At 38.1% G+C, this 26214-nt stretch overlaps 1 protein-coding gene across 1 annotated transcript in view; it reads right to left on the bottom strand.

The window, feature by feature from the left end:
• The window catches only part of CCDC171 (coiled-coil domain containing 171), a 395587-nt gene that overhangs the window by 74935 nt on the left and 294438 nt on the right, over positions 1-26214 (bottom strand). Inside the window, exon 25 of the mRNA XM_066368208.1 lies at positions 4143-4295. Coding sequence (XP_066224305.1) covers positions 4143-4295 — 153 coding nt within the window. The remainder of the gene's footprint in view (positions 1-4142; positions 4296-26214) is intronic.

The following is a 26214-nucleotide window of genomic DNA, read 5'->3' as shown; positions in this document are numbered from 1 at the left end:
TCCTATCAACAAATGCAGAGCCTGACCAGGTAGTGGTGCAGTGGATAGAGTGTCGGACTGGGATGTGGAGGACCCAGGTTCGAGACCCCAAGGTCGCCAGCATAAGCGCAGGCTCATCTGGTTTGAGCAAAGCTCACCAGCTTGGACCCAAGGTCACTGGCTTGAACAAGGGGTTACTCAGTCTGCTGAAGGCCCACGGTCAAAAGACATATGAGAAAGCAATCAATCAATGAACAACTAAGGTGTCACAACGAAAAACTGATATTTGATGCTTCTCATCTCTCTCATTCCTGTCTGTCTGTCCCTATCTATCCCCCTCTCTGTCTCTGTAAAACATTTTTAAAAAAGCAGAAAAGGCATTTGATATGATACAACATCCTTTTATGTTTAAAACTCTCAATAAAACCAGAATAGAAGAAAAGTACCTCAACATAATAAAGGCCATATATAACAACCCATCAGCTAATATCATACCAAATGGTGAAAAACATTAAGGCTTTTCCTCTAAAATTAGAAACAAGACAAGGCTGCCCACTCTCTCCACTCTTATTCAACATAGTACTGGAAGTCTTAGCCACAGAGATCAGGGGAGAGAAAGAAATAAAAGGCATCCATGTCAGGAAAGAAGAAGTGAAGTTATCACTCTTTGCAGATGGCATGATCCTGTATAGAGAAAACCCCAAACACTCCACCAAAAAACTATTAGAAACAATGATCTAATACAGTAAAATAACAGGATACAAAATTAATATACAAAAGTTTACAGCTTTCCTCAATTCCAACAATGAAACATCAGAAAATAAACTAAAAAAAAGCAATGCCTCTTACAATTGCAACAACAACAAAAATACCTAGGAATAAATTTAACAAAGGATGTGAAGGACCCATATACTGAAAACAACAAAGCATTATTGAAAGAAATTGAAAAAGACACAATGAAATAGAAAAATATTCTATGTTCATGAATCAAAAGAATCAACATAGTTAAAATGGCCATATTACCCAAAGCAATACACAAATTTAATGCAATCTCCATTAAAATGCCAATGTAATTTTTTAAGGAATAGAACAAAAAGTCACCAGGTCTGTAATGAACCATAAGACACCTGAATGAAGCCAGAAGTATCACACTACCTGACTTCAACTATACTACAGAGCCACAATAATCAAAACTGCATGGATTGGCAGAAAAACAGACATACAGACCAATGGAACAGAATCGAGAGCCCAGAAATAAAACTACATATATATGGACAAATAATCTTTGACAAAGGAGCCAAAAATACAAAATGTAGAAAAGCAAGCCTCTTCAATAAATGGTGCTGGGAAAATTGAAAAGCCACATGTAAAAGAATGAGAATTGAATATACCTTGTCACCTTACAGAAGTCCCCAAACAATGAGATACCACCTCACACCTGTTAGATTGGCTATTATCAACAAGACAGGTAATAACAAATGTTGGAAAAGATGTGAGAAAAAGGAACCCTTATTCACTGCTTATGAAAATGCAAATTAGTACAACTATTATGGAAGAAAGTATGATAGTTCCTCAAAAAATTAAGAATAGAACTACCATATGACCCAGCAACTCCTCTACTACGTATAGACCTCAAAAACTTGAAAAAACTGGTACATAAAGACACATGCACCCCCATTTTTCATCACAACATTATTCACAGTGGTCAAGACATGGAAACAACCAAAGTGTTCCTCAATAGAAGATTGGATATAGAAGATGTGGTACATATATACTATGGAATACTACTCAGCCATAAGAAATGATGACATAGCGCCATTTACAACAACATGGATGGACCTTAAGAACATTATACTAAATGAAATAAGTAAATCAGAAAAACCTAAGAATTATACAATTTCCCACATAGGTGGGATGTAAAAATAAGACTCATGGACATAGACAAAACTGAAGTGGTTACCAGGGGACAGGTGTCAGGGGGAGGGGCGTAAAGAGGGACAAATATAAGGTCATGGGAAATGATTTTATTTTGGGTGATGGGCACACAACATAATTAACAGTTCAAATGCTATGGAAATGTTTACCTGAAACCTATGTACTCTTATTGATCAATGTCACCCCATTAAATTTAATTTTCTAAACAATTTTTTTAAAATCTGAATGAAAGTTGCTTAATCTTGCCTTAAAAAAAGAATACCTCAAACTCAACTACTAAAGTCAAGTTCTAGATACTCAAAACTAAAGTCATTCCCTCCTGTTGTATTGCTTCTCTGAGTAAATTAACATCACTGATCCATTTCCAAAAGAAAAAATTCTAAAATTGTCTGACACAGTCCTTGCTCTTGTTTTTCCCCATCTGACTGTTTCTTCACACCACGGCCAAAGTGATCTTTTTAATGAAGCAAATCTGAGCACATCACTCCTTTAAAGTTTTACAATGACTTCCCTTGCTCTTAAAGACAACACAATCTGACCTTTCCCTTCTCTCTGGATCAACCTTATTTCAGACATTCTTGCCTTTGTTCTCTTTATTCCAGCCACACTGGTCTTTCTCAATTTCTTCTCCCCATCACCAAGTCCTTGTTGGTGCTCCCACTCCCTCTTCTTGATCTGGAACACTACTGTCATCGATCCCTGGATAACTCGCATCCAGTCTTCAGATGTTAGCTCAACCATCACTGACCCTGGAAAGGTTTTACTGATACCAACAAAGCTGACATAATCTCACAGTATAATATAATATTAACCAATGGTATCAGAGAGTTAGCAGAAAAAAATGTATGCTTCAAAGAAAGCTAGAATAAATTCCAAATATTTATTCATAACTTTTCATTTAAATTTCTCTTGATACATGTCAAATTTACTTTGTCTCATTAAGAAATTAACAGTTATCTTAAAAACTGAACTCATATCTCAGGTTCCAAATTGTGGGTTAGTTCATTTATTGGATATGTTACCCAGTGTTTTCATTCAGTAAACATTTGTTGATCACCTACTGTGGACCAGACTGTTCTTGGAACCAGAGTGCCTTCTCAGCAGTGAGGAAAACACCCCAAATTGCATATCTTTATGGAACTTATATTCTACTAAGGATAGGGACCAAACATGATAGCAAATAAAAAAACATACATGTCAACTGATGGTAAGTGCTATAACAAAAAATATAAATCCAAGAAGATGGAAGGTAGATAGGAAATCTGGAGCAAGAGTGAGAACAGTTTAGGCTTAGGGGGAGGGAGGGTTGTTGGTTGCAATTATGAACACCACAAGCTCTAAGGCTTTATTGCGATGCTGACACTTGAGCTAAGACTGTCAAGGAGCCGAAGACCCAAAACACAGCTGTGTGTCCGTTTGCTTTACCACTAACTCTTTTTCTGTTGAATAGATCATTTGAAATGGGTCAATAGCTGACTGGAAGAATGATACTGTTTTTACTTACAAGTTACCCTGATCTATTGTAATCAAACCAAGAAAGGAAAAACAACATTCCGATTATTGGTCACTATCACTGTTGATATATCTGCCTTTTGAAGAAGAAAGTTAAATGTTTAGTTTATTCCCTCATGTCACAAATACATTCATTTTTTTTGAAACTCCCCAAATACATATTTCAAATGTAGAAAATTTTGTTTAGTCTTAAATGAGCCCAAATTTCATCATGGGCTAAAATTTTAAGATATAAAATGAATGCTGAAACTGAATTTTAATCATATAGATGAATCACAACATGCATTTTAGTTATGCATGTATTATGGATAAGTCTAGTTTTCTACAGAGAATAATCACATGTTCTAATTAGCATTTTGGTTATACGCATAATTAATAATATTCTGTCTTAATGGGATACGCTGAATCTTCAGACAGTTGTAAGCTTTGACTACGCACACTGCCAAACCCGACTGTCAGCTGCACTGCCAGACACAAAGGGATCTTGATGTAGTGTTTCAGCATCGATGACACTATGCATATCTTTATACATGCTACAATGGAAAATTAATTGCTCTTCTTCCTTCAAAGTTTTTTCCACACTAATAATTTTATATTGCTTGATTAATCATTTACCCTAAATTATATGTATTGGCAAGTTATCTTATGAGCAATGAAGACATGAATGTAAATCTGACCCAAGACCCAAAGAAGAAAAAAAGTACTGTAGGGCTTACTGATTGTAAACTTTCATTTTCACGTAAACAAGCTGTGTGAAGTTCTGATTTCAAGGTTGCAATGTGACTTCGATGAGATGTCATTTCCTTCTCTAAGGTAGCAATTCTGGTGCTTGCAAGCTGGTAGACATCCACAAAACTTTTAATCATTGCCTAAAGAAATAAAAATAATGTCATACATGATTCAAATAGAGCTGTCCCAAAAGGAGAATTTCCATAATTTGAAAGCAAAATCATTAAAATTTTTAAATAAACTACTTTTCATCTTTCTTTAAAATAATAAAGCTAAGCTTCACATTTTATATTGAGAACAGCGACTATTTTAAGAAAGTTTGGAAGAAAATAATTGAGACTTCTTTTCCAGACTATTTATTTAAATAAGGTGTACTTTGATCTATTGTGCTTAAAATTTAGAATGCAGTTTTTTAAAGATGGCACACTTACTTCTTTGTTAAGCTAAATTCAAATTGTAATTTGACCTGAATTTCAGTCTTAAGGCACACAACAGATGGATGTTATATGCAAAATATTTCAAAATGAGCTGAATTAGTAAAACTTTCAATCCACCTTAAAAACAAATGTTTTTAGACAAAAGAACTGAAATAATCCTGTGATTTTTATGAGTAAATAATGACATTCCTATATTGTAAGAAAAGCATAATTACATTCATTCACATAACAGAGAAGTGCCCTTGTTTTATACTATATGTATAATATATAATAAAATAAATAATACAAATACGTGCTGGAAACTTTTTCTCTCCTCTAAATAGTATAATATTCGGGGATGTTGAACCATATCACAGATTAACCATATTTTATAGACTTTTTCTTCAAAAGCAACCTGTAGTGAATTTTAAGTCCAAGAATACTAGTACAGCTGTTTTAAAAGTCTTTCAAAATACTTTGAACATAGTAAAACAAAATCAAACATTTCTGGCACAAGTACAATGCTATATTTCTTATAAGAAAAAAATGTTCTGGTCACAGTCACAACTTAGTACAATGGTAAACAGTCTGAGAATTTCCAAATTATATTTAAACTGAAGGGGCTAATTTGCAAAAGCTTTAAAAAGTAAGATATTGAGTAATTCTGAGTGCATATGAAGTAATAACTTGGTGAACAAAGGTATATCAAAACACACAATGTCTGAGAAACAGAAGTAGACTAGGCTTTGTAGGTAAGAGTAAAAACTTCACACCTTTTTACCAAATACATTCCTATTTCCCTCAAAAATCCAGCCTAGACACCACCTCTTTCAAGAAGCTTCTTTTGAACCCAAAGGCAGTATTAACTTCTACCCTGGCTCTCTGTGAGTCCTTTATGCTTGTTCTACTATTACATTTACTGCTTAGCGGAAATGTGTTAGTGTACATGTTTGTCCTTACTAGACGAAGAAGCTCCTGAAGCCAGGCATTGTGCCTAATCATCTGTGTCTGCAGGGATGATAGTAACCCATGGTGAACATTTATTTGAATGTGTGAATGAATGAATGAATGAATGAGATGAGATGAGATGAGAAATATTACAAGTTGAAGCCATGCGTTGGCATAAAATACCTTATAGGAAAAAAATTAAGATATCTGGAAATATATAATCTTAATACCTTAATGAATAAAGTATCAATCATAGTTTGTTCAAATCAAAACAAAAACAAAGTGATAGCTGTAGGCATAAAAGGATGAGTAAACAAAAGTGGAATTCCATCAACCAACACTAACTAAATATGGTATTACCTCATGATTGGAAATATCTCGTATGTACTAACCTCCCCTACTTTGAGTAATTTCAAGGTAAGAGTATAACTAATACTAACACAAAATATTTCTTTCGGCCTGACCTGTGGTGACAGAATGGATATAGCATCAACCTGGAACGATGAGGTCGTTTGGTTCGAATCCCTAGGCTTGCCCAATCTAGGAACATACAGGAAGCAACCACTAGGAGTTGATGCTTCCTGCTTCTCCCGCTTCTTAGCCTTCTCTCTCTTTCCTTCCCCACTCTCTAAAAAAAAAAAAAAATCAAGATTTTTAAAAAAATCTAAAAAAAATGAGTTTTAAAAAAATATGTATTTCTTTTGGTTTCAAAAGATTGTAAAAATCAGAAACTATAAAATATATGTTTCTTCCAACTCATTCCAAGTCTCTCCCACTCTTCATTTTTGTCCACTGAGATAATACACCAGGAATCACCAGTCCTGGTTTTTGGGGGCTCACTCTGCCATTTACTTAGGATTACATTGTTGGGCAATGTCACACCATCTCTCTGAGTCTACATCTCCTCCCTCCATGAAATGGGAAAAAAAGAGTCATTTTCTTGCCTATTTACAAAACTAGTTTAAAGCTCAGGTCATTAAAAATCTAATGCAAAGCCATTCTCTTAATCTTAACATTAGAAAGCCCTCTAAAAATGAGATTTTACTGGAGTATTATTATTGTTCTATATTGGTGATGTAGCAATTTGTACATCTAATTCTAAATCCCCACCCTCACTAATCGTACAACACATGGTTGAATATGTAAGATGCAAACGGCAGAAGTTGGCTGTGCCATTGGTTGTGTTTATTGAATCATGACACTCATGTTTTAATCCTATTTATCAATTATACAAAGTTTTTATTAAATTTTTGGTTAAAAAATATCCAACTTCTCTGAATCAGTTTCTCTTTAAACTAATACATGTGGTATTTTTTATATTTTAACAAATATATTTTGTATTAAATAGAATTTATACATTTTTTGAGAGACAGTGAAAGGGAGAGAAAGAGGGGAAGGAGAGAGAGAGAAAGAGAGAGAAGCATCAATTTGTTGTTCCACTTAGTTGTGCACTTATTGTTTCTCATATGTGCCCTGACCAAGGCTCTAACTGGTGGCCTTGTGGTCGAGACGGTGTTCTCAGGATCAAGCCCTGATCAGGACTAAAACTGGCAACTTTAGGATTCAGCCAGCAACCCAGGATGGGGTTGGTAACCCCAGGATAGAAAAGGCGGCTCCGGGATGGTACCAACGACTTCAGCACTCCAGGATAACACTCTATTCAATGCACCACTGGATGGAGCAAAATATATTTTATATGTTTAACAAGGGTACAAAAGGTTAAGGTTCCAAATTTGCTTTGAAACTTTTTATGTGTACATATGTAAATTTTTATAAATTTATATCATTTTTAAAAAATTATAATTCTAAAAATATTTCCAATTATTTTCATCATGCTTTCTCCCTAAAACTCCTTCAATAAAGCTGGAGTTTTTCAATTTTCCTACAAATATCACTTTACCTTGATATGGTAAAGTGTGTTTTGGGAAGTTTTTTAAAGATATTTTCTAGATGTAATGCTTTTGCTAGCCACTTGCCATCAAAGAAAATGTCTACAGATTTGGAACCTTTGTCTTTTTGTTAAAGAAAAACCCATAACTGACATTCAAGTTCAAGAGTACTTTGTAGCACTTTTTCACAAGAAAAACAGCAAACCTTATATAGATTTTAAAAACTACTTCTTATCTTATTGTAAACTATTGCAATGATTACACTATGTAAAATAATTTAATCCATAAACTCATTTAACCATACAGGATACATAACAGTTCATGTTGAAATACAAAAAAATAAATGAGTAAAGATGCCACCCCCAGCCCCTCTGCATTGTGAAATCCTTCTACTTTTCCCTTAACATGCCTACAGAAAACATTAATGTCTAAAAAATGGACCAAGTAAGACACCAGTGCCAACCCATACCACAGAACAAAAATTATATTTCTTACTTTATTAAAAAAAAATCAATTGTCTTGCATACCCACTGGTATATATCAGGTCCAAAGTGAGTTAAAATGGAGAAAAAGAGAAAACTTTCATATATAGATTTTTTAAAATATTAAGTTGAGTTCCTTTACTAGTCTTTATTTTTTATAGTAATTTAAGGTTCACAGAAAAATTGAGTAGAAAGTACGGAAAGTTCCCATATACCCCTGACCCATACATATCCAAAACTTCCTCCACTATCAACATCCTGCACCAGAGAAGTACAGAAGCAGCACCTCAACCTAAGACATCAAAAGCTGTTTTGCTGCATAACAGATTACCAAATATTTAATTCTTAAAACTACACAAATTTAGTATTTCATAGTTTTCATGAGTCTAGTATGGGTTAGCTAAGTTCTCTGTTCAGGATCTCACCTGGCTGGACTCAAGGGGTCAACTGGAGCTGTGATCTCATCTGAGACTCAGTGTCCTCTTCCAAGTTGTTGGTAAAATTTAGTTCTATTGGCCCTGGCCGGTTGGCTCAGCGGTAGAGCGTTGGCCTAGCATGCGGAGGACCCGGGTTCAATTCCCGGCCAGGGCACACAGGAGAAGCGCCCATTTGCTTCTCCACCCCTCCACCGCGCTTTCCTCTCTGTCTCTCTCTTCCCCTCCCGCAGCCAAGGCTCCATTGGAGCAAAGATGGCCCGGGCGCTGGGGATGGCTCTGTGGCCTCTGCCTCAGGTGCTAGAGTGGCTCTGGTTGCAACATGGCGACGCCCAGGATGGGCAGAGCATCGCCCCCTGGTGGGCAGAGCGTCACCCCATGGTAGGCGTGCCGGGTGGATCCCGGTCGGGCGCATGCGGGAGTCTGACTGTCTCTCCCCGTTTCCAGCTTCAGAAAAATGAAAAAAAAAAAAAAAAAAAAAAAATTTAGTTCTATAAGGTTTTACTTACTTACTTATTTATTTATTCATTTATTTTAGGTGAAAAGAGAGGATATAGTGAGGCAGACTCCTGCATGTACCCTGACCAGGATCTACTGGGCCACTCCATCTAGGGCTGATGCTCAAATATTGAGCTATTTTTAGCACCTGAGGCTGACACACTCAGACCAACCAAACTATTTTCAGAGCCTGGGGCCATGCTTGAACCAATCAAGCCATCAGCTGTGGGAGGGGAGGAGGGAGAGAAGGGGGAGAGGGAAAGGAGGAGAGGGAAGGGCAGAGAAGCAGCTGGTCACTTCTCTTGTGTGCCCTGACAGGGAATTGAACCCAGGACATCTGCACACCAGGTCAATGCTCTATCTACTGAGTCAAGCAGCCAGGGCCTCCTTAAGGTTTTAAAACTAAAGTCTCCATTTTATTGCTGGTTGTCATCCAGGGTCACTCTCGGCTCCAAAAGACCATCCCGGTCCTTACCAAGTGGACACAATCTTTTTCTTTTTTTGAAAGAAAGAGTGAATGACAGGGACAGACAGGAAGGGAAAAAGATGAAAAGTATCAATTCTTCACTGCAGCACCTTAGTTGTTCATTGATTGCTTTCTCATATAGGCCTTGATCTGATGGTCTCCAGTCGAGCCAGTGGTCCCTTGCTCAAGCTAGCAACCTTGGGTTCAAGCCAGTAACCTTGGGCTTCAAGCCAGTGACCTTTGGGCTCAAGCCAGTGACCATGGGGTCATGTCCATGATTCCACACTCAAGCCAGCAACCCTGCACTCAAGCCAGCAACCTTGGAGTTCCTAACCTGGATCCTCTGTGTCCCAGGCCAATGCTCTATCCACTGTACCACTGTCTGGTCAGGCTGAATCCCTCCTTTTTCAACATGACTGTTTGCTTTCTTTCAGGCCAACAGAAGAGCATCTCTCCAACACCTCACTTTTTAAAAGGCTCATCTGATTAGATCAGTCACATCCAGGATAATCTCATTTTTACAAGTCTTACCCACCCTCAAGAGGAGAAAATTAATTACACAGTGGAATTGCATGGCGCACCAAGGGGAAGGGTCTAGTGGGTCATGTTAGAATTCTGATTACCACAACCTATACTACATGCCTGAAAAATTAACTCAATATTGATCACATGAGCCTGACCTGTGGTGGCGCAGTGGATAAAGCATCGACCTGGAAATGCTGAGGTCGCCGGTTCAAAACCCTGGGCTTGCCTGGTCAAGGTTCATATGGGAGTTGATGCTTCCAGCTCCTCTCCCCTTCTCTCTCTCTGTCTCTCTCTCCTCTCTCTCCCACTCTGTCTCTCTGCTCTCTAAAAATGAATAAATAAATAAAAATAAAAAACAAAAACAAAAAAAAAATTGATCACATGCTTAAATGTAAAACATAAATCAGAAAAGTTTTAGAAGAAAATATAGAGAAAACCTTTGACATGTAGGGCTTGATGAAGAGTTCTAAGATATGATATTAAAAGCATAATCCATAGAAGAAAAATAATCAATAAATTGAACTTCAAAATTTTAAAATTTTGCCTTGGTATAGTATACCAAGGAGGGAAGTGAACCCCACACTCTACCACCAGGAGTCATCGAATGAGTTGGAAAGTATGCGAGTCAATTAAACCTAGGCTGATCACCCTTGCCCAAAGGTATTCTCACTCCTTCTGTAGTTATGCTCTGAGGCTTGCCTAGATTCGTTCTAACAACAGTTACTATGCACCAGACACATTATGGGCTTTCCTTATCCTTCTAAATCTGGCAATTACCCTTTAAGACTCATATTATTATCTCTACTTTACAGAATGAGAAACTGAGGTTCATGATGCTACTCAATACCTTACCCAAGGTCACCTAGCTAATAAAGAATGGAAGTAAGATTCAGATCTATGCCTGTTCAGTTCCAAAGTATATTCTCATTCTATGTGTTGAAAGTTTTCTGGAGCTTTTTGGAGTGGTTTAGTGTGGCTTTGGTTATTTGTATTTTGGGTTGTTTTTGGCTATCATCCACAGTTTCTCAGTGAAGTCAGCAGAATTAATGTAGATAATCTAGACTTTCCAAGTTCTATAAGTCACAACATTCACATAAACGTCCATTTCAACCATGCTGTCTTCTCTATTGACCGAAAAAGGTACAAAAGCAGAGCCATCTTGAATTTTACTGGAAAACCAGGATTTTCAAATATCTCAGACTCATTTATTACACAACATTGGCTCTGAGTTACCAGTTTTGCTTTAGTTATATAAGTAAGTATTTTCTTCAAGTAAAAGAACTTCAGATGATAATCTCTTAGAGATTTCATTTATTCTGTAGAATGGGTTTAATAAACACTTGTACCAAATTAATAAATCTCTATTCCAATCAAACATGTCAGATATTTCTACATTACCCCAAAATATTTTTTGATACTAGAAAAACATAATTTGAAAGAAGGCTGTAAGATTATTTTAATGATAAAAAATTAAACTTTCAAATTATAGCAAAGCTATTGTGCATGCAATAGATCTTGAAAAAAGAAAACACATAGAAAGTAACTTCTAGTATATTTAATTGACTTACACATGTGAAATGACTATGTGCTGTGCATCTCTCAGCCTCCTGACTTAAGGATCTGATATCATCAGTGAAAGACTTTAAAAGAAAAATATAAAATCACTAATATCCCAAATTGGCACAGGATTAGTTCCTCTGTCACAGAAACTCTGAATGAAACCTATGCCTATTTTGTATATGCATAGAAAGAATAGAGATTCCAAAAAGTTATAGTTCAACCCAGTTTTACCTACTAACATTGGTAAGACTTCTATCTTGCCATATCTGGAAAATTTTCTGGCGGAAAAATGACCTTTCCTTTATGTACAAACTAGGATTTTGATGAAGCAGATTTCCTTTCCACCCCACCCCCCAGACAAGAGGTTTTCCCATTCCTGGACAGCCATGTTTGACCCTAGATATCCTAAGGGTTTTTGTGCAATACTAGAATTGCTACGTTTTCTTTAGAAACTGATCTGAACGGCCCTGGCCGGTTGGCTCAGTGATAGAGCGTCAGCCTGGCATGCAGGAGTCCCGGGTTCGATTCCCGGCCAGGATACACAGGAGAAGCGCCCATCTGCTTCTCCACCCCTCCCCCTCTCCTTCCGCTCTGTCTCTCTCTTCCCCTCCCACAGGCCAAGGCTCCATTGGAGCAAAGTTGGCCCGGGTGCTGAGGATGGCTCTATGGCCTCTGACTCAGGCGCTAGAATGGCTCTGGTTGCAACAGAGCGACGCCTCAGATGGGCAGAGCATCATCCCCTGGTGAGCATGCTGGGTGGATCCTGGTTGGACGCATGTGGGAGTCTGTCTGACTGCCTCCCCGTTTCCAACTTCAGAAAAATAAAAAATAAAAAAAATTTTAAAAAGGAAACTGATTTGACCTACTGCTGTTCCTTAAGATTGTACACTCCTATTTACATAGGAAAAGGCATGGTAAAAACCATTTGAAACTAGATATTTAATGCAATGTACACACAGATACTGAAATGCTCTTAGTATTGATGGTGACAATGATAAGAATAGTAAATTGTCAAGTTATTAGAAGAAAAATTTAGTTCCAAATGCACAATCTCCTTATTCAAGCACAACTGAAGACAAAATAGGTGAGATGCTGTATATAGTTCAGGCATTTTTTTGTTGGTGTTATTTTATGTAAGAAAAAAACAATCAAAGTTCATTTTTGCTTTTGTGCCATTTGAAATGGCCCTGGACTTGACTTATCCCATCATTCAAAATTTTTACTGGCACCACTTTGAAGGATGTAAATATAGTAGCTTTTCAGGTATGAGAAGGAGCCTCCCGGGAAACCACATTCAGCAGAGTTGCAGAATACTTCTGCAGCAGATTTCTTAAAATGATGTTTTCTTTATATCACGTTTAGACTCTAAACTTTTTTCTGGCCTCCACTCAACCATAGCATATACAACTTAAATGTGCCAAAAACAAGACCAATTCTATTTCCCTTTTTTATTTTTGAATTTTTTAAATGTATTGATTTTAGAGAGAGAGGAAGGCAGAGACAGAGACAGAGAGAGCAAAACATTGACTTGCTGTTCCACTCATCTATGCATTCACTGGTTGATTCCTGTATGTGCCTTGACCGGAGATCGAACCCGCAACCTTGGCTTATGGGGATGACACTCTCACTAACTGAGCTACTTGGCCAGGGGACCAATTATTTTTCTACTATGTTATTTCCAATCAGAAATGAATCAAAGTCAATGCTAAGGCTAAGTGCAGCTTTTAGACTAATGGTGATTGCTGCTCTTATTATGCTAAATGTTACTATAAAGAAAGACCAGAGGGATTAAAAAATGACATGTGGTTCCTACAAGAATATGAAAAAGAAATCATCAAAATAATCAGTGACTGAAGAAAAACTTCCTCTTAGAAACTATTGCATATAGACATGAAGCCATATTAAGGTACAGTGATCTTAGAAAATTTTAAAAGAAATGAGTTTCTCAGAAGATACTGTTAAATCAATAATAATAACAGTAGTAGTAAGAAAGAGGAGGGGGAGAAACTACCTTGTTTTAGGTGCTTAAAAATTTAAGCAATGTATAAAATGTTCAGCATATGGTGAATTGTAGAACTGGCATTAGTTTATTAATGTGTTCCAAAACAAAGCCCAATAAAGGAAAAGTAGTTTAGTTAGTGGGTATAGTTTCCATTTCCTGAGCACCTACTATGTCTTGACATGACTGAAGTTTTATATTGGAAATTATTGGACTGCTTTGGAGTCTACTGACATAGATAAGATTTAGTATGGTATTAAGGTACAGATGAATTTTTGGATTCAGTTGTGATGGTGTGAGCTGGAATTCAGACAATCTAGTATTGTCCCAATGTCAGATTCATATCCTCTGGCACTGCCTTGTGGAAACATTTGTATAAACTTCTGATATTTAGGAGTTCACTCCCTAGATAGCAGTTACTCCGACAATTCTCTAATTCTTACCAAGTAACAGATACACCTGTGCAGGACTCAGACTCCTCACCCCAAAAAAGGGCCATTTCTAGTTATATTAAATAAAGTATATATAAATTTGAGAACAGTCTTTTTCCTGTGGCAACACGCATAATCTCTAATTTTTATTCTGTCCTTGTAAAATAGGAATTATTTAGCACAATTTTACATACAAAGCTACTGAGGCTCAAGAATCCCAAAATAGCTTTTTTAACAGCACATTGCTAGTAAGTGACACAACTGAAAAACAGCGGTCCATCTGATTTAAAACTTCTTGCTCTTTTTCTTAATATGCATGCAGTTCTGCCTTTTTAAAAAAGATAATAGTAAAGAAAACATCAGTTCATTCATTAATGTATTCAAGAGATATTATTGAGTTCTTCGTTTATGTTCTAGGTACTAAAGATACAGTAGTATAGAAGACCAGGCCCCTTCCTCAGAGGTCTTACATTCTAGGGAGAGAGACATCAGACAAATATGTATATTAGATCTTATGCTATGAAAGAAAATAATGCAGGGTCACACTATAAAGTGTGAAGGGTAAAGGTTGGCTATTTTAGTTACTGTTGAGAGAAGTCATCCATAACAAGACATTTAAGCAAAGACAGTAATAAAGTGAAGGAGTAAGCCTCATGAAGATTTGGCATAAGGCATGCCAGTAAAGGGACCAGGAGCATTAAGCCTCAGGAATGGACTGTGATTGGTGTGCTCACGTTCCAGCAAAAAGGTCAGCATTGCTGTTTACGCATTGCTATATACTCAGTGAATGAGGTAAAAGGGTGTTAGGAGATAAAGTTGACCCAGGTCATGAAAAGCCCAAGGCCACGCTAAGAAGTTTGGAGTTTATTATAAGGGTGATGAAAAGCCATTTACGGGATATAAAGAGAGGGATGGCAAGTTCTGATTCATATTTTTTAAGTTGGGGAAATAACACAGTTTTAAATTCATATTGAAATAGAGTAGATAAAACACTGTAAAATAGATTATCTACTCAAAAAAAAAAAAGCCAAATGCCGAGAGAGTCTAAGATGGCAATGGAGTAGTTGGATGTTCCAACTACCACCTCCCAGGACCAAATTACATTAGAACTTAACTTAAGAACAATCATCTTAAAAAATAAACATTGGATTAAATGAAGAGGAGTCTATAACCAAGGATCACAGAAGAAACCACACTGAAACTGCTGTCCTAACTCAACAAGCTTGCAACCTGTAGAGGGGTTGGTTGGGTGAGGCCAGTCTGAGCCTACACTACACTACAGTCTCTCTACAGAAGACTCTGTGGTACGACCAGGCAGCTGCAAGAGGAGGTGCAGCAGCTGAAAAATGGAGGCAAACCTTATAGAGTTTGGGGTTTGTACAGAGCTGCTCTCATCTCTAAGCAGGAGGAAGCTGATCCTTATACACAGACTGGCCCCTCCCACACTACCCAAGAACAGAAAACGCTGACAAAAACAGCAAAAGAGCAGTAGCTTCAGAGAGGTAGTCCACAGCAGGTTAAAAACAATGGCTGATGCCAAACCAAGAAGATCTAAAACCAACACAAACAGTAGTGGATGGCAGACAGCACCAAACCTAGACTCAGCTAGCTACACAAGCAACACGCCCAAAGAAGGAGTCTAGCAGGCACCAGACACTGTAGAGAATAAATATGCCCTACAGGACTGACATTGCACAGTGTGTAATACACATGATCAAGGTTGACCCTCAGAGCCAACCAGCCTGAAGGGATAACCATACCCACGAAAGGACTAACAATTCAATACTCACATTCAACAGGTGAGAAAATAGTACCCTCAAGAATCATTCCTAGAGCAAGAAAAACAGGTGACCTAGAGGTCATTACCACCAAGCCCATCTTCCTCATAAAGACACCACAAAAGTTTCTAAGTCAGAAAGCACAACCTAATACACAGACAAAATGAACAAAGAAATGCGACCCAAATGAATCAACAAGAGAAATTCCCAGAAAGAAAACTAAATGAAATGGAAGTAACCAAAATACCAGACACAGAGTTTAAAATAATGATTTTTAGGATGCTCAAGGATCTTAGAACAACAATAAATGGCCATAATAAGAATCTAAATAAAGAGTAGCAAGCATGAAAAAAGACACTGAAATCATAAAAAAGAACAAGTCATAAATGACAAATACAATATCAGAAATGAAGACTGCACTAGAAGGAATCAACAGCAGGCTGGATGAAGCAGGGAATCAAATCAGTGATTTAGAGGACAAAAGAAATGAAAGCATAGCAGAGCAGTACAAAGAAAAAGGGTTCAAAAAGATTGAGGAAAGTCTAAGAGAGCTCTGTGACAACATAAAAAAACAACAACATCCACATTATAGGGGTTCCTGAAGGAGAAGAGAATGAACAAGAGATAGAGAATCTATTTGAAGAAATCATAGCTGAAAATTTCCCTAATTGATGAAGGAAAAAGTCACACAAGTTCAAGAAGCACAGAGAGTCCCATTAAAGAGGAATCTAAGGAGGCCTACACCAAGACACATCATAATTAAAGTGCCAAAGTTTAGAGACAAAGAAAGAATACTAAAAGCTGCAAGAAAAAAGCAGTTAATTACCTACAGAGTAGCCCCCATAAGGATGACATCCAACTTCTCAACAGAAACACTTGAGGCCAGAAGGGATTGGCAAGAAATATTCAAAGTGATGCAAAACAAGAACCGACAACCAAGACTACTTTATCCAGCAAGGCTCTCATTTAAAAGGAGAAATAAAAAGCTTCCCAGACAAAAAACAAACAAACAAACAACTCAAGGAATTCATTACCACCAAATCAGTTCTGCAAGAAATTTTAAGAGGCCTGCTATAAATAGCACAAAGGAAAAAAAGAAATCAAGAAAAGGAGGATTGTAGATTTAAAAAATAAAATGGCAAAAAATAATGACATATCAATAATAACCTTAAATGTAAATGGATTAAATGCTCCAAACAAAAGATACAGGGTTGCTTCATGCATAAGAAAATAGGACCCATACATATGCTGCCTACCAGAGACCCACCTCAGAACAAAAGACACACATAGACTGAAAGTAAAAGAATGAAAAAATGTATTTTATGCAAATGGAAATAAAACAAAAAAAGTTGGGGTAGCAATATTTATATCTGACAAAATAGCATTTAAAACAAAGGGATAAAGAAGGTCAATACATAATGATAAAGGGAGCAATCCAAGAGGAGGATATAACCATTGTAAATATCTATGCGCCTAATATAGGAGCACCTAAATATATAAAGCAGATTTCGATAGACAAAAGGGCGAGATTGACAGCAATACTACTGTATAATGGTAATGGGTTTTATTACCCCATTGACATCATTGGACTGATCCTCTAGACAATAAATTAACAAAGAAACAGCAGCCTTGAATGACACACTAGATCAACTAGATTCAATTGATACCATCAGAACCTTTCACCCCAAAGCAGCGGCATATACATTCTTTACAAGTGCTCATAGTACATTCTCTAGGATAGACCACACATTAGGACACAAAACAAGTCTCAATAAATTTAAGAAGACTGAAATCATATCAAGCATCTCTGATTACAATGCCATGAAACTAGAAATCAACAACAGAAAAACTAAAAAAACATTCAAACACTTGGAGACTAAATAACATGTTATTAAATAATGAATGGATTAATGAGAACAAGGACAAAATAAAAAAATTTCCTTGAAACAAATGAAAATGAACATACAACAACTCATAATTTATGGGACACAGTAAAAGCAGTCCTGAGAGGGAAGTTCATTGCATTACAGGCATACCTTAAGAAGAAAAAGCTCAAATAAACAACTTAACCCTGCATCAAAAGAACTAGAAAAAGAACAATAAATACAGCCTAGAGAAAGTAGAAGGAAGGAAATAATAAAGATCAGAGTAGAAATAAATGACATTGAGTCTAAAACAATAATATAAAAGATTAATAAAACCAAGAGCTGTTTCTTTGAAAAGGTATACAAGATTGATGAACCAGCCTGACCAGCAGTGATGCAGTGGATAGAGCTGCAGACTGGGATGCGGAGAACCCAGGTTCAAGACCCCGAGGTCGCCACCTTGAGCACGGGCTCATCTGGTTTGAGCAAGGCTTATCAGCTTGGACCCAAGGTCACTGGCTCAAGCAAGGGGTTACTCGGTCAGCTGTAGCCCCATGGTCAAGGCACATATGAGAAAGCAATCAGTGAACAACTAAGGTGCCACAACAAAAAACTGATGATTGATGCTTCTCATCTCTCTTCGTTCCTGTCTGTCTGTCCCTATCAATCCCTATGACTCTCTTTCTGTCCCTGTAAAAAAAAAAAAAAAAAATTAAATGAGGAAGATTGATGAACCTTTAACCAGACACATCAAAGAGAGAGAAAGAGAGAGAGAACGAGAGAGAGAGAACTCAAATAAATAAAATTAGAAACGAGAGTGGAGAAGTAACAACTGACACTGCAGAAATACAAAGGATTGTAAGAAAAATACTATGAAGATCTATATGCCAAAAAATTGAACTACCAAGGCAAAATAAATACAATCTTCTAAAACTCAATATGCAAGAATCATAAAACCTAAACAGACCAATTACAACAAATAAAGTTGAAACAGTTATCAAAAAACTCCCAGCAAACAAAAGTCCTGGACTGAATGACTTCACAGGTGAATTTTACCAAACATTCAAAGAAGTACTAACACCTATCCTTCTCAAGCTATTCCAAAAAATTCAAGAGGAAGGAAGAATTCCAAACTCTTTTTCTGAGGCAAGCATTATCCTCATTCCAAAACCAGGTAAAGACACTACAAAGAAAGAAAACTATGGGCCAATATCCCTGATGAACATACATGCTAAAATTCTCAACAAAATATTAGCAAACCAGATCCAGCAATATATCAAAAAGATGATACATCATGATCAAATGGGATTCAATCTAGAGAGGCAAGGCTGGTACACCATTTGCAAATCATTCAAAGTGATTCATCACATAAACAAACAGAAAGATAAAAATCACATCATTATATCAATAGATGCAGAAAAAGCATTTGTAAAATCCAGCACCTATTTCTGATCAAAACTCTAAACAAAGTGGGAATACAGGGAACATACCTCAACATAATAAAGGCCATCTATGACAAATCCACAGTCAACATCATACTCAATTGGTCAAAAATTAAAAGCAATCCCCTTAAAATCAAGAACAAGACAGTGGTGCCCCCTCTCACCACTCCTATTCAACAAAGTACTGGAAGTCCTAGCCACAGCAATCAGACAAGAAAAAGAAATGAAAGGCATCCAAACTGGAAAAGAGGTAAAACTATCATTATTTGCTGATGGCAAGATACTGTACATAGGAAACCCTAAAGTCTCAGTCAAAAAAACTACAAGATCTGATAAATTAATTTGGCAGGGTGGCAGGATATAAAATTACTATTCAGAAATCAGTGTCATTTTTATACACCAATAATAAACTGTCTGAAAGAGAAATTAAGCAAACGATCCAATTCACTATTGCAACAAAAAAAATAAAGTACCTAGGAATAAATTTAACCAAGGAGGTAAAAGACTAGTACTTGGAAAATTTTAAGACATTGAAAAAAAAAATCATGGAAAATACAAACAAGTGGAAGCATATACCGTGTTCATGGATAGAAAGAATAAACATCATTAAAATGTCTATACTACCCATAGCAATCTACAAGTTCAATGCAATTCCTATTAAAATACCAATGGTATACTTCAAAGATATAGAATAAATATTTCAAAATTTATATGGAACCCAAAAAATAACACGAATAGCCTCAGCAATCTTGAAAATGAAGAATAAAGTGGGAGGTATCACACTTCCTGATATCAAGTTATACTACAAGGCCATTGGAATCAAAATAGCTTGGTACTGGCATAAGAACAGGCATACAGATCAATGGAACAGAACAGAGAACCCAGAAATAAACCCATGCTTTTATGGTCAATTGATACTTGACAAAGGAGGTAAGAGCATACAGTGGAGTAAAGGCAGTCTCTTTAATAAACAATGTTGGGAAAATTGGACATGTCACGCAAAAAAAATGAAACTAGACTAACTTACACCATTCACAAAAATTAACTCAAAATAGATAAAAGACTTAAATGTAAGTCGTGAAACCATAAATATCTTGAAAGAAAACATAGGCAGTAAACTCTCCAATATCTCTTATAGCAATATTTTTGCCAATTTATCTCCACAGGCAAGTGAATTAAGGATAAAATAAATAAGTGGGACTATAACAAACTAAAAAACTTTTGTACAGCAAAAGACACCATTAAGAAAATAAAAAGACAACTCACACAATGGGAGAATATATTTGCCAATACATCTGATAAAGGGTTAATAACCAAAATTTATAAAGAATTCCTAAAACTCAACACCAGGAAGGTAAACATCACAACTAAAAAATGGGCAAAGAAACTGAATGGACACTTCTCCAAAGAGGACATACAAGGCCCTGGCCGGTTGGCTCAGTGGTCGAGTGTCGGCCTGGCGTGCAGAAGTCCCGGGTTCGATTCCCGACCAGGGCACACAGGAGAAGCGCCCATCTGCTTCTCCACCCTTCCCCCTCTCCTTCCTCTCTGTCTCTCTCTTCCCCTCCCGCAGCCGAGGCTCCATTGGAGCAAAGATGGCCCGGGCGCTGGGGATGGCTCCTTGGCCTTTGCCCCAGGCGCTGGAGTGGCTCTGGTCACAACAGAGCGACGCCCCAGAGGGGCAGAGCGTTGCCCCCTGGTGGGCGTGCCGGGTGGATCCCGGTCAGGCACATGCGGGAGTCTGTCTGACTGTCTCTCCCCGTTTCTAGCTTGAGAAAAATACAAAAAAAAAAAAAAAAAAGAGGACATACAGATGGCCAACAGGAATATGAAAAAATGTTCAACGTCACTATCATCAGAGAAATGCAAATTAAAACCACAATGAGATACCACCTCACACCTGACAGAATGGCACTTATTAACAAATCAACACACAATAACTGCTAGAGAGGATGTGGAGAAAAGGGAACCCTCCTGCACTGCTGGTAAAAATGCATACTTGTGCAGCCACTGTGGAAAACAGTATGGCATGGCATTTCCTCACAAAATTAAAAATGAAACTGCCTTTTGAGCCAGCTATTCCACTTTTAGGAATATATCCTAAGAATATCAAATCATTGATTCAAAAGAAGAAATGCACCCCCATGTTTACGGCAGCATTGTTCACAATAGCAGAGATCTGGAAACAGCCCAAGTGTCTGTCAGTGGATGAGTAGATCAAAAAAAGGTGTGGTACATATATACAATGGAATACTATGGGGCCATGGAAAAAAAGGAAATCTTACCTTTTGCGATGGCACAAATGGACCTGAAGATCATTATCCTAAGTGAAATCAGCCAGGCAATGAAAGAAAAATATATATGACTTCACTTATATGTGGAATCTAATGAACAAAGTGAACTGAGGAACAAAATAGAGGCAGAGGCAGGGTCACAGAGGCAGAGGGACAGCTGTCAAAGGAAAGGGGGATGAGGGAATGGGACCAGAGAAGGTGAAGTGATTAGTAAAATTATATATACATAACACATAGATACAGATAACAGGACAGCAAATCCCAGAGGGAAGGGGATGAGGGAGTTACGAGGAGGGGGCAAAGGAGGTATAATGAGGGACATAGGGGTGGGGGTGAGGGTGTTATATTCAGTGGGACACTTGAATCCATGTTAACACAATAAATTAAAATTAATAAAAAAAAATTTTAAGCCAAATGCCTCTTCCTGTTTAAAAAAAAATGTTTTGAGAGGAGGATGGAAAACAAGGTTAGTGACACATTCAGGCTCATTCCTGACCTTTCCCAAAGGCTCACAGCATACATGTTGGCACTTAATGGTGCCATATTCGTGCTTGTTTTGTTCCTCTTGTATTAGAAAATAACATTTGAGGTTTTTTTCTTTTTAATTCCTCCTCCCTGGATGCACATTCATCCTCTGTCACTGCAGTCATCTGTCAAGCACAGGGCTGGACACATACTTGTTCAACTTGACAAAATAAACAACATACAATATGGATATGGTTCACTTTAGAATCTCAATACTAATGTGGACTATAGAGAGTGCCTATTTATCCTCTTCAAAAGATACTGGACTTGGCCCTGGCCGGTTGGCTCAGTGGTAGAGTGTCGGCCTGGCGTGCAGAAGTCCCGGGTTCGATTCCCGGCCAGAGCACACAGGAGAAGCATCCATCTGCTTCTCCACCCCTCCCCCTCTCCTTCCTCTCTGTCTCTCTCTTCCCCTCCCACAGTCGAGGCTCCATTGGAGCAAAGATGGCCCGGGCGCTGGGGATGGATCCTTGGCCTCTGCCCCAGGCGCTACAGTGGCTCTGGTTGCAACAGAGCGACGCCCCGGAGGGGCAGAGCATCGCCCCCTGGTGGGCAGAGCGTCGCCCCCTGGTGGGCGTGCCAGGTGGATCCCGGTCGGGCGCATGCGGGAGTCTGTCTGACTGTCTCTCCCCGTTTCTAGCTTTGGAAAAATACAAAAAAAAAAAAAGATACTGGACTTAACAAAAAGCACTTCATATTCCAACAACCTCTTTCTGGTTTACAATCTCAATCTCGTTTGGAGAGTAAACAAAGTGATAACCAGCACTTTCCATGTCTTCCATAATCAACCCACAAAGATCCAACTGTGTTAACTCAATTTGCTGGTATACCAAAGACATATCCAAATTGGGTCACAATTTCTTTATGACCCAAACCAAAAGCAATTTTGATCTTTTGGGGGTTCAGTATGCAAATTGTCTTAAAGAACTGCTGTTAATATAAAAGTTATAAAAATAAATGTTTTACAGTCTGAGATGATTGTTCACTACCAAAGAAAAACTGCTCAGTCCATCACCACAACACCAATGTACACCTGATCTGAGCTACTGATGCAGAGTATGCACCCCACACATACACACAAGGCTGAATGGTTCACCTTCCTCTTTTCACTTAAAACCGTTAGCTTTATTTACAAATCTCAGCAAAAGACATCCATTATTAGTGTCTTTACATTAATTTAAACAAAGGTGCTAGAAAGCCATTTAGCTGGAATCATAAGAATTTGATGCACCTGTTTGTGGTTTAATTCTATCCAATAAGAACAATTTCAGCCCTGGCCAGTTGGCTCAGCGGTGGAGCGTCGGCCTAGCGTGCGGAGGACCTGGGTTCGATTCCCGGCCAGGGCACACAGGAGAAGCGCCCATTTGCTTCTCCACCCCTCCGCTGCGCTTTCCTCTCTGTCTCTCTCTTCCCCTCCTGCAGCCAAGGCTCCATTGGAGCAAGGGTGGCCCGGGCGCTGGGGATGGCTCTGTGGCCTCTGCCTCGGACGCTAGAGTGGCTCTGGTCGCAACATGGCGACGCCCAGGATGGGCAGAGCATCGCCCCCTGGTGGGCAGAGCTTCGCCCCTGGTGGGCGTGCCGGGTGGATCCCGGTCGGGCGCATGCGGGAGTCTGTCTGACTGTCTCTCCCTGTTTCCAGCTTCAGAAAAAAAAAAAAAAAAGAACAATTTCAACAAACCTAAAGAGAAGCCAATCACTAAAGATAGAAAATACTTTATGCCTTTATTAAAAGCTAATTTTATTACCATGATTCCACTCTGATTCTGATATGTCAAGTTGGTTTGGGAAAGTGCACATTTAGTCAGGGTTGTCTACTTCAATAATCCCTGTAATCTCTACTGTGTATCAAAATTCACTGAAGTATGTTAAACTACACCTCCAAAAAATATCGTTACTATATTGTTTTAAGGAAATATTGGTTCTAAAGTGCTTTTTGATATTCAACTAAACCAGTGAATATACTTTTTGCACATATTTCCATGAAATCCTACAGAGACCATAGTTTATTCACAATATCACAGAACTTTGGTAGCTAAAAAGATCTTACCAATCATTTAGTTCAACTCCCATTTGCAAATGAGGAATCCAATGTTTGCAAACAGGGATTGAACTAAATGAGCTAGCTACAGGCCAAGACTCAAACCCAGATACTTCCCATTTCTATTTTCTGACAATAATATTTATAGAAAGGAAAATTTTAGCCACCTAACCTTCCAGACCACTCAAACACCACCTCTTCTAAGAAGTCTCTCCAAATTTTCCCAGAAAAAAAAACAAATTTCATTCTTCTCTGAAAGGCAGGCGGGCTACGGTACTTGATCTATACCTCTCCTACAGCAATCATGCTTTCCGTATCATACTACTCTTAAATTTCCTATGCCCCTTCCAGAGATTTCTGAATCACCTTTGTATTCCCAAGTATAGCACAGTGCCTTGAATTTGGCAGGTGCTCACTATATCACTGAATGGTGTTAGCCATATCCAAATCTATATGATCAAGACAGCTGGCCATTCTATTTTTTTAAACCAATTTCCTGGTTCACAGTTAGTCTTTAAAAGACTCTGAAATGACATTTTAATTTTACCTCTAGAAAATGTTGAAGCAAAAGATACTGTGTTTCCTAAGCCTCCTGTGGATTACCAGGAGTTAGGGATATGAACCACCAGACCCTTGGGCTCCTAAATGGCTTTATTTTCCTTACCTAGGTCAACTGTCTGGGTACCAGGAGAGCCGGCTTCTTCAGACCCTTTAAGAGAGAGTCTGCACTACCTTCTTGAATGGGAACAAATTAAATGAGGGAGGTTAAAAAAATTAGCAGGTTAAGTGACAAGGAATTTTACCCATTCTGCTTTCAGGATATAAAGTAGAATTCCCCCCCCCCAAAAAAAAAAAAAAAAGAATGTCTCAGGGGATTTCTACTCACTCACACAGAGTAAAATTGTGCCATTAGTTTGCAAACAGGTATTAGACTTGAGCAAAGTAAAGCCTAATTTAGTCACATCTGCTTTGCATGTCACACACTGTTGAAGACTCTGAGTTTTCAAGTGGTAGTACAACTGCTACACAATTTCTTTATGACCCAAACCAAAAGCAAGAGATATTAGATGTTAAATCTAAATTTCACTCAAAAATACAATCCCACAAGATGAATGTGCCTCACTATAAGAAAAACAAAGGCTCACATTAAAGCAGTAATGTGTTATTTGTATGGAATCTGGTTTAGGAAGCTCACACAAAACCTTATTTGAACCTTGGGGCCAGATGAGTTTTGGAGCTAGTAGTTTTTGGATTTGGGAAATATGGGGCATAAACCATAAACTAAGTAACACTTGGGATCTGGGGCAGCACACTCCAATCAAATGCACTCGACTGCAAAACATTACATAATCGCACTGCGGGGGACAAACTGAGACTGGAGAGCCTCATGCAGGTTCTTCTCAGGTTTTGCCTCCAAATCATCCGTTTTTGGAGCATTTTGTTGCTACCTATCACTCAGTGCTAACAAGAAATTTGACCTCTTAATTTGCACTAATTCAAAACCTGGTGATACCATGAGACACCCAAACCTTTCAAATAATAATATCTTTTCACTTGATGAAGAATCCTAACATTCCTCAACTCATACACACTATCTCTGTAATAATAATCATAATTGCTGTCTGTGGAGGGTTTTGTGATAAACTCTGTACTATGTGTCCCCAAAACACATTTTGTCCTATTTTGTCCTAAGAAATAAATAAATAACATATACAAGGTTAAACTTCATGTTTTAATTTAATCATGTTCTTCTCAGTGAGATACTTAAGTTAGTCTTCCCCAAAATGTTATACTTCTTTCTAGTCAGTACAACGAGACTTTTGGCCATTGAAAAAAAAAAGGCAGGGGGGTGGATATTACTACAATTAATAGAAGGCTCTGAATCTGAAAAGCATTTAAAGCTTCAAAATTATTCACTCTACATTTCATTGGTTACTTAATATGCACCACTTATGCAACCTCTAATTTTTTTTTAATTAAGTGAGAGGTGGGGTGGCAGGTAGGCAGAGAGACAGACTCCTGCATGTGACCCAGCTAGGATCCAATAGGCAAGCCCCCTATCAAGGATGCTCTGCCCATCTGGAGCTGCTGCTGTTGCTCAGCAACCAAGCTATTTCAGTGCCTGAGGCGAGGCCATGGAGCCAGCCACCTTGAACCATTCAAGCCATGGCTGCAGGAGAGAAAGAGAAAGAGAGAGAAAGAGAAAGAGAGAGAGAGAGAGAGAGAGAGAGAGAGGAGGGGAAGGGATAGAGAAGCAGATGGTTGCTTCTCCTGTGTGCCCTGACCAGGAATTGGGATTTCCACACGCTTAGCTGATGCTCTACCGCTGAACCAACCGGCCAGGGCCCTAATATTTTTTAAAGTGTGATTCTGACAACTTCCAGTTGAAGGGGGGAAAGGAAGATTTACTATAATTTGAAAAGATTTAGGCTGACTTTCAGTTCTTTTTTAAATTCAATTCCTCTCTCT

The sequence above is a fragment of the Saccopteryx leptura genome, chromosome 2 (genome assembly GCF_036850995.1).
Source record: "Saccopteryx leptura isolate mSacLep1 chromosome 2, mSacLep1_pri_phased_curated, whole genome shotgun sequence".
Taxonomy (NCBI): Eukaryota; Metazoa; Chordata; class Mammalia; order Chiroptera; family Emballonuridae; genus Saccopteryx; species Saccopteryx leptura.
This window is presented reverse-complemented; position numbering and strand designations above follow the sequence as displayed.